This window comes from Manacus vitellinus, unplaced genomic scaffold (assembly GCF_001715985.3).
Source record: "Manacus vitellinus isolate BGI_N305 unplaced genomic scaffold, ASM171598v3 scaffold_15_pilon, whole genome shotgun sequence".
NCBI classification, from domain to species: domain Eukaryota; kingdom Metazoa; phylum Chordata; class Aves; order Passeriformes; family Pipridae; genus Manacus; species Manacus vitellinus.
The window spans coordinates 5,159,584-5,169,734 of record NW_021939122.1 but is presented as its reverse complement, the minus strand read 5'-3'; the positions used below and the strand labels follow the sequence as shown (position 1 = coordinate 5,169,734).

The 10,151-nt window shown below is 44.7% G+C and overlaps 1 protein-coding gene across 1 annotated transcript in view; it reads left to right on the top strand.

Moving 5' to 3' along the window:
- Window positions 1–332: 332 nt before the first annotated feature.
- The window catches only part of PAX2 (paired box 2), a 55,550-nt gene continuing 45,731 nt past the window's right edge, over window positions 333–10,151 (top strand). The window contains exons 1-3 of the mRNA XM_018068861.3: window positions 333–340; window positions 1,559–1,644; window positions 3,723–3,842. Of these exons, the coding sequence (XP_017924350.1) occupies window positions 333–340; window positions 1,559–1,644; window positions 3,723–3,842 (214 nt within the window). The remainder of the gene's footprint in view (window positions 341–1,558; window positions 1,645–3,722; window positions 3,843–10,151) is intronic.

Genomic DNA, 10,151 nt, shown 5'->3' with positions numbered 1-10,151 from the left:
ATGTGAGAGAAGAGGGAAAAAAAAAACACCTAAAAGAAGAAAAAAAGTTATATTATTTGCCCTAGCACAGACTTTTCAGATCAGCTCCTCAGCTAGTACAAATAGCAAGACCTCAGAATCTGGCCCTGAAGCCTTCAGACACCTTCTGTATAGGTCCTCAGCAGCTATAGATTAGGGCATCTGGTACCAGTTATCTATATGGGATGAGGATCTGGATCTCCATCCCCAGCTAGAACCTTGACATTGTCTGTCTCCAGCTATGTCCCAGGCAGCCTCTCTGCCGCTCCAGCTACTGCTCAGGCTTCATCATATGTACATCAGAGTTTTCTAACATGCTGAGGTGAGATGTTCTCTTTCTTTTCCTAAAAAGGTTTCAGTCTCAGGAGTTGTGCTTTTTCAATATTGCCCTCCCAGTGTCTTGCGTGTCTCTATCCATACCATACCACCCACTAGACACACATTTGTTCTTTGAAGTTTTGCCAACTTATTCTTTAGAATGAATTTAGAAGGGAAGTTGTCATGCAGGCAGAGAGAATGTGCTATTTGCTTTCACTTTCTGAAGAGATTTTAGAAAATGGGTAGGAAATAAAGCTAATGTAATGCAGGGCTGAGAGTTCCAGAAACTCAGGCTGAAGAGCATCTTCAGACCTCACCCTAACTGGAGAGGTTGAAGAGAGGAGGGGTTTGTTTTAATCTCAGAAAGGAATTTGGTCTCCATGGCCTCCACAGGTCATGGCTTATTTGCTGAGTTCCTTGGTGAAACAGTGGTTCTGGAGTCACAGATACCCAATATCTGCCAGTAGTCAGGGACCTTGCCAGTCAAATGCTAGTGATTTTCTTTCACCACTGACCTCACTTGGATTTAAACCAGTGACCTAGAGGTGAAAGATTTCATGTAACAAGAAACAGAGCACTGAATTACAGTTCAGTTTATTTTCATTCTGAGCTATATTATGAGATTTGTAGCATCTTTTTGAGTTCCCATGCTGTATTCATTCACCATCTGACAAACACCAATTTTTGCCCTGTTTGCTGAAACTTCTTCCTGGTGATCTCTATCCCTCACCACTCCCTACAGATGCCTTCTGCTCTTAACTTCTCATTTATGAAGGGCAAGGGCTTTGGGCAAGCCTTCCACAAGGGCATTCAGTCATTCAGAAGGGTGTTTTTTAGACAACAAAATTAAAGCTACACCATTTGTAAATCCAGCAATGTCTCTATTAGCTGCAAAGACTGCCTTGAGATGATGCTCACAGATCAGACCATAAATGCTAATGCAGCTTTTAACACACAGGAGATACTTGCTCACTCACTGAACACCCTCCTTATGCAGTGAACACCCAAGTTTGGGATAAAGATAATAGAGCAGAACTAGGACAATTCTCCAAGAATCGTACCATTAAAGCAGTAGAATCAGGACCACAATAAGGCAAATGGAACCACTCTGCTGCACCCAGAGCTCAGATCAAGTTTTCGGGTTCTGATAGCTGGGACTGTGGGTATGCAAAGACACAGAGAAGTTGCATTTGAGTTCTGAACGTGTTTTGCTCTTTTCCAGGATCATCAGAACCAAAGTTCAGCAGCCTTTTCATCCAACACCAGACGGGAGTGGGACAGGTGTGACTGCACCAGGACATACTATTGGTAAGGAGACTGGCATGAAGGGTGGTGACAGGTCAAGTGGAAATGGGGATGAGGCTTAGTTGAGCGAACAAAGTATGACAAGCAGATGCTGAGCAGAGCAAAAGGGAGGAGGGGGTGGCGGGAAAGAAGCCTCTATGGAAATCAGAGGTTTCTTTTCTTTGTTTCCCTTGTTGCATTGCAGAGAAGGGAATCATGGAGAAACTAGCCCAAGGTAGCGGTTTGCTGAAGTGATTCTGCCCTAACATCCATTTCACATTCATGCTCTCCTTCATCTCCCTATAGAGAAGTATTTACTGCTGTGCTGTCTAAGCACGAGCCTTTACTCTGACTCTCTTTCCCCCCTCTTACTCTCAATTTTGTTTCTCTCCTCTCCCTTTGTTGGAACTGGTCCCTTTCTTAGAGCTAGTAATACACAAATATGGGTAAGATATTCCTGTTGCCTCACAACTAAGTTCTTCATTGTTCTAGCTCAGCAGTCAGGTATGCCTCGGGTGTATTTCAATGAGAAAATGCATTTTTTGCTGGGGAAGATGTTTTGCTGGTTTATCGAGGTGAGCAGAAGATGGAGGCTGTAATAAAGTGACCAAATGTCTCCTAGTCTGTTTAAAGGTACTGTGCTAGATATGTGATGAGGTGCTTTTCAGTCTGTGGGCTGTATGGTGGATATGTCTGCTGTTGCTAGCATAGCTTTATCTAGTGACAAGTCAGAGCAGGGAAAATATGCAGTTCTGGGATACTGTGAAATACAGTAGCTTATTTGTGGTCTAAGACACTGTCTTAGATTCTGTTGGTTATTGAGAATCTGTTGCTACACAAGGATTTACTGGAAAGTACTGGTCTACACGGGACAGAGGTGGTAGATATAATCCTGTATGCAAATTTTATTGAGGAGTACAATGGAATTAATGGGCCAATATAGAAGAGCATTTCTGGATGCCCATTTAATCTGGACTTGCTCACTGTACTGGGAATCACTGATCACAACAGATGGAGTTGGCAGATATTATTCCTTCTTGGAACAGTAGTGCAATGTCTAGGGAATGCAATGGCTGAGCTGGGATGGCAAGTGTGAGTGCTTCCCCTAGAGTCTCTCATTGCTCTGGGATGTACTGGGAAGCGTGAGTCTACATTGGACAGTGTTGACAGGTTCTGCTCCATCCTGGAAGGCTTGTATTGGAGGTATTGATTGCTTCAGGTCAGTGCTTTATGAGCTGAATGATGCATAGTGGCCTATGAGAGAACTGGGATATTCTCTCCAGTACTGGGACACACTGGGACATAATAGGTATGCCTGCTGGATTCATAGCTCTACCAATTCTACTTTCTAAAGTCCTGATTATCATGAAGTGATCATTTCTAATCTGAATAACTTGTCATTTCTGATATACTGGAAATTCATGAGCAGTCTTGGATTGCCCTCAATGGTCGCAGGATTCTGCCTATTGACATTGGTCAGTACAAAAGGAAGTCACTAGATTTTCACTAATCTGGGTAGTAGTATGCATCACCAACTCACCAGTTGTTCCCTCACAAGGGAACAGAATTTATTAGCTCAACACTGAAGTGCTTCTAAGGTATGCTAAAAAGGTAATTTTTCAATGAGAGTTTTGGGTGGGCATGTAGGAGGTTGGTCTGCCTAAGACAGAACACATGCACTCTTGGTGAAAAAAATGCTGAGAGGAAATGATCCAGTGAAATATGGATGTACTATGAAGTCACTAGAGAATGTGGCCTGTGCAGCATTTCACTCAGTTACCTTGACACGCTATGGGAAGCCTGCTCTGAACTGGGATGTAACAACAAGGTTTAGCTTCTTGATGAAATACACTTGCTTGTTATTAATGGCCCTGTACTGGAAGGCTGTGGAGCTACGGTATAGAAAATGACAAGCAAAGCTGGGATGCATCTTTGCTCAGTTGCAGTAGAGCGAGTATAAGTCCTTCAGTGTGAGGGACTGGGAGTCTGCTTAGTGCCCAGGCTTCACTATGAGGCTGGTGGCATGCATAGCTTTTAGCTGGGTATCCCTGAGTGCTGTGCTGCTCTCCTCATGGCCCTTTTTCCCTTTTCCTTTTGTCCAGTGCCCAGCACAGCATCCCCTCCCGTCTCCAGTGCCTCCAATGATCCAGTGGGCTCTTACTCCATTAACGGGATCCTGGGGATTCCTCGGTCGAATGGCGAGAAGAGGAAACGTGATGAAGGTAGGGGGAGGGGAGAAGCTCATCCTCCCTTTTATATTCTTTGTCCCCATGTACAGGCTCCAATTTCAGGCCAAGGTTTGCAGCTGCTCCAGGGGCTAGATCAGTTTTAGCAACAGAGACCAGTTCCCCGCCACTGCCCTGCTGGCTTGGAATGCTCTTCTTCCGAGGCCCTTTCATGACAGGCTGCGTCTCCAGACATCTGCTCAGCAGGCAGAGAGCCGTCTCCATTGCTGGAGCTGATCCCAAGTTCATTCACTGCTGGAAACGGCTGGAACTGAACTCCCCAGGTGCCAGCAGGTGCCCGGACTTTGAACTGTGGGTAAACATGGTTTCCCCGACTCACTCGTTTTCAAACAAAATGCCATCTTGGAGAAGCACCAGCAATGTGGGATTTATATCTCATTCCCCTTGCAAACAAGTTCCTGCCCTGTGATGTGCCATGAGCTACATTAGCTGGTGATCACAAGGGCCCGATTTTCAATGGGTAGCATCTACCACAGCAGAACTGTCATGCTTGCAACAGTCTGAAAGCAGAACAGGAGGTCTTCTGAGTACTGTGACCGTAAGGTTGTTTTCTAGGCCTTCCGCTAGGGCTCTAAGGAAATAGGATTAAGCTATCTCCTTTTGCTTCCTACTTGTTGGGAAGTACTCAGGGCAAAGTGGATCCTGAAATGAATCAAAAGCAGAAGCCTCGGATATAGATAGATTGAGTCAGAAGGGGTGGGTAAGGTCTTGGTGCTTTTACGGTATCTTTTAAACTCTTTTCTTTAAATCTTGCTCTTTTAATTTGATTTGTTCTAAAATTGAGGGCCAGGAGGTGAACTTTTCTAAGGGTAGTGACTGATCAGTTTGTTAGGTTCAGCCCTGACTTCAGTATGTTATGTGTTGCTTGTTGTGTGGAGGGACCTCTTAGCAGTACAGGTGGCTCAGTGTGCTGTGTGTGCTGTAACCCCAAGGCTGTGCAGTGCAAGAGAACATGAGAGTTGTCTGTGATATGTAGTGAGAAGAGAAAGCTCTCCTGAGAGAGATGCTGCATTTGGGGGTTTTGCTGGTAATTTTCTCAGCATTCATTCTGGTGAGGTTCACATCTGTAAGTTTTTGATCCAAACAAACACAATAATCCTAAGAATAAAAGGCAGTCACCATGTCACCTTTCTCACTAATACAAATAAAACTAGAGGCAAGGACCCAACACAGCTTCTATTAAAGCAAATGGGAACATTTTTGCTGATGTCATTGGAAATTGGATCGGGCCCCAGAGGAAGATCCATTTCCCAGCTAGATGGCAGTAGGGCCCAGCTAAGACAAAAGCGTAGCAATGGAAGGACTGAGTCAATTCCTCAAAGCCAAAAAATGTCAGGAATAAGAGACTACAAGTATTGCAACCCCCTCCAGCATTTGCCATCATTACATATACATGAAATAGAGACATTTTAAATGGAATGACAAGTTTCTCTAATGGTTGTGCAGATCTCCTGGCACTTATTTGGGGTTTTTGTGAATCCCTGTTCTCATACAGTCCAGTGTGGTGATCACTAGCTCTCAACATGGTGCCTCCACATCTCATTTGAAATGAAGCTGTTCAGTCTGGCTTTAGCAGCTATCCAGGCTATACCTGGAAAGATCATCCCACTTTAAATGCAGTCTCACAGTCAATTCCAGCCTCAGAACTTGAGCTTTTTTTTGGAAAGTAGTTAGATACAACCAAGCAGCCATCTAAGACTGTGACACTTCACAATGATATACTGACAGTAAGAACTACTCTCTGTGTCTGTCCTTAATTCATCCCAGATTTGATTTAGGCAAGTGACACTCTGCAACTCCTTGCTGTTGGCCAAGAGCCCACATATTCCACTAGGAATCAAAAAGGTACCAGACAATCCCGGAGATGTTGTTTGTCTTCAGCTGAGTTTTAGGTGGCAATTACATGACATGATTGGAACTACTTTAGAGAACAGCCTTCATCCTGTCATCTCAGACATCTGCTGCAGGGAGACGTTGTGCCCCTGTCCTAGAAAAACCTCACATGTGACCCCCAGCCATCTTCTGAACACCCCTAACCAAGAGCTGAGTTATCTGGGCTCACACTGGCCTTAAGAAATGCTGAAAGACATCATCCCTTTGCAGGGTTGGGTCCTAAGATGAGAAGGGTCCATGCAGAGGGTATGCAACACCAGTGACCTTGCACTCATTCCTGGGCAATCTCCTCTGTAGGTCTGAAGTTTCTGATTGTTTCTAGTCAAGATGGGGATTAGATGTCAAGAAATCCAATGCAAGTATTTCTTTTATGCTCATGCTGGATGCATACACGTTCTCAGTATTTCCCAGAGCTTCTGAGCACTGTTTTATTGCAGTTTCTTAACTGCAGGGTTTATTTGTGAGCTTTGCACATCTACTTTCCCAGCATTTAGGGAGTGGCTCTTCCCTAAAGGAGGCAGAAGAAACAGCACTACTCTCTCTTTCTTTCCGCTCTGTTGGGCCAGCTCTGCTGCAAGGATTCCTCTGTGAGGAATGCAGTTCAGCAGAAAGGGGGAAGTACCAAGCTGTTCCTGAATCCCCGGTTCTGAAAACCTTGTTAGCAACCTCTGTGATGGCTGGGGGGAACAGGGTGGGAGAAACAGAGGAGCCTCTATCTGAGCACACCCCCTCCCCCAGGTCCTCCTTGCTGCAGCTGGTGCCTACATTAGACAGTAGCACAGATGATTAAGAAGAGGAGAGATAATTATGTGTCAAGATGATGTAGCAGAACTCCCGAGTTGGACAGAAGGAGCCAGACGGATGCACGAGGTGGGCTCAGAGATGGACGCTGACAGTCAGGTGTGTCCCTCACAGGGAGTTAGAGGGAACAGTGGAAATCCCAGCCTACCAAATACGCTGGTTGCAGCTGCAAGGGTGGTCTGGGAAACTTATGGCATTGAGACAGAGTTAGCAGGGAAAGAACTCTGAGTGTCTGCTAGTCACAACAAGGAACTGCCTGGCCACAAGTCTTTCCTCAAAACCCAGTGTGTCTTCCTCAGGTGAATACCTAGGAAGGATGGTCAGAATTCGCCCTGTTAAGACCACGTTTCAGATTTTGACCAATGATTGCAAAACTTCTGACTTCTGTGACAGATTAGACAGAGTTGGTCTCCTATGATTTTTTAAATAATTTGGCTAAAAAAGTTCACCACCATTTGTGTAGCACAGTGTGTGGCATTTCTTGCATTCTGTGGGCACTGCCAATGCTGCTGTAACTTCCCTCTGACCTTCCCCAGCACTTACACCCACCATCTTCCAAAGGCAGAGGTGGGCCTGAAGCATGTAATGACTTTCCCAAGACCGCTGAGGGTCTTGCAGTATCAAGCTGCATCTGAAAGCAGGAATTCCTGGCTCTTCATGATTCTAGCGTTGCTGTAGTCTGTGATGGCAGGCCAACCATGCTCAGCAGGGTTACTGTCAGACTAAGGAGCAGCAATATGAAGGACAAAGGGGAAAAATAATATGCAGATATTTCTGTTGTTTCATAAGCCCTTGACTGATAGCTAAAAGAATGATAACTGGGGTGACCCAGAGGCATTAACAAAAAATCAGTGTCACTCATATAGTCTTGAGCACTGTACAAGGAGAAAAAGGGAGAAATGCGGAGAAAAGGGAAAGACAGATAGACAGGTAGATAGATGGATATAGACAGATGATTAGATAACATGAAAACAATATATCAAACTGCTCCCTGCATACCACAGCATCTTCAGCTGGGTAAAACTTTGGGGATTTTTACAAAACCATTCTTACAAGACATAGCTCTTTCTGTCCATAACACACAGACTTCCTCTACAAACCCAAATTCTCATTTGGGATTCATCTTCTAGTGAGGCTGGTGCTGTAACATTCTCAGCATTATTAACACTGGTCGCCGACAGTATCTGTAGTATTTGACAGCATTACTGGCAAAATTATCTGCAGTGCTGACAATTGCAGAGATAATATCCCCCAGTATTATTGGCATTAGCAGGGATCATATCTGCAGCCTGTTACTGGTGGGAGCAGACCTAACGTGTCCAGTATTATTAGTATCAGTAGTAATAAAATCTACAGGCTTGTTAGTGTGATCAGTGCTAATATCAGCAGTAGGTTTGTGGGAGAGGAGGGGATGGAGTGATTGTTACTGTAAATGGCAATAATACTCGGGCTGCTTGCAATAAAGGAATCCCCAGCAGAGATGGGCAAGCAAACCTGAGAAGGCAGAAGTTCCTCCTTCCCTTTCTTCACCTGTCATTTTGATGATGAGGGGGATTTACACTGATACCCAGCGATGCAGGGCTGTGTCAGTGCAGGGGGACAGTAAAAGGTCACCAAAATTTCTGCAGGTCTGGTGGTATTTTCTGAAGAGTGTTAGCTGTATCAGTGCCGGTGGTTCACCATACTCTTCTAAATGGCGTTGAGTTATGTCAAACAGGTTCTGCTTCTATCAGCAGAACTGTTAGTCCTTTAGCTACAGGATAGGCAGCATTATTGCCCTTCTCTTTGATGCTGCATGCATAATTTTCTGACTGTTATTACCACAACACTCTCTACTGAGAAGCAGTGCTTTGGTTACAGGTGGTTTTATCTTCCCTTACTCCAAATGGGAGGGCTCTGTCTACAGAGTAGGGTTTTAACAGTGTTCAGCTTGGGGCTTTTCCTACCTGGCCATGATCTCATTTTCCTATTTGGAAATTTCAAATGCCTCCTTCAGGTGGAGTGTGAGGCAGGGAGATCTGTGACAGTTCCAGTCCTGATAGTCATTTTTCAAGATACTGCCCCAGGATATAGATTGTCTTGAAGAAAATTTTGAACTCAATTCTTTCAGTGGAAAGTAGTGCAGAGGGGAGAGGTGTGAAATGTGTCTAAGTTTTTGAGCAGACATGCAGCACCTCAGTATGCCACTGCAAGTACGATCCCACTTGTGTTGTTCAGAGTGGCAATGATAATATAATTTGGGAGATGTAATTATGACATTTCAGGTGACTTTGTGTCATTGTCGGTGGCATCAATATGTTGTTCACAGGCAGTGTGGTTGTGGTTATCCTGTTGTTGTAACTATCACTATAGGTTGTGGGTTTGTGACACTAATTATGAGATTAGCTGTATCACTACTTGCTATGCTGCCCCATTACACTCAAGGCCAGAACACTCTTCACAGGTGTGGCTGTGAACTGTTTCTTGTGGTATGTTTGCATCATTGCATGCAGTAAGGTTGTTTCAACATAGTAATTGTCAGTACACTGGTGCAGGTGTACTGTCACTGCAATTCATACAGTAGTTACAGCAGCTGATGTAATGTGTTGGCTGTAAACAGAGTATCACTTGGCCACGACAGTGAAGTCAATATAGCTATGTCACTGCAATGCCATATTAAGAATGACATGTTTTCATATTAGAGTTCCACAGCATACCAGAGTTGTTTCAGGACATACAGTGTGCTTATGCTGTCATCTGCAGTACAGTGATGCTTTACTAGTGCTGTAGTTGTACTAGTGCAGAAGGTCTAGCCCTTAACTGTCTGTAGGAAAATACATTCATTTTCCTACATTGCCTGCATATGTTTGCAAAGAGTATGAGTGCATCATTCCACTTGACTGTGTCATGACCTGATGTATGTTCATCTCTGGGCATACTAGTTGTATTTCTGTGCTCCCAAAGCCATAGTATTGTTGAAGACAACAGGGTGTGTTTGGACCCCTTCAGGTGACACAACACCACTACTGTCTGTGGTATGGCTGCATTGTTTCACGGTGTGATTTCTTGTCCCCACGGCTGACATGTTTGTGTTATTCTATATGACTACTTTATTACAGGTCAGCAATAGTCTCAATGACACTGGAGACACATGCAGTTGCATTGCCTCAGGTGCTAACCCCATGTTCCAACCATCACACAGCTGTGGGGTGTGCACCCCGCAGTTTACGGCTGTGCAGACAGAATGAGCAGTTTCTGGAGTGTTTCACATTCTCACAGTGTCTTCCCCCTACTTTCCCTGGACTGTGTTGTTTCATGCATTATGGCTGAGTTTCCAGTGACTGGCAGCTTGCAGCAATGGTGCATCGCTGCAAACAGGAGTGGTCACAGGGGACGTCCAGGCTCACTGTGTTTATACACCCAAGTCTAGGTAACACTCCCTTCCATTCTAGATGAAAATATAAATCAAAAAGGGAGTATATTCTCGGTAGACACCCACTTCTCCCTCCTGAGAGTCTTTGGCTGGTGACACTCTCGGAAGGGCATAAGAAAGGCACCTGCTACTCATTCTGCACCTCTCTAAATAAACTGCAGGAGGATGTCAGAAGAGGG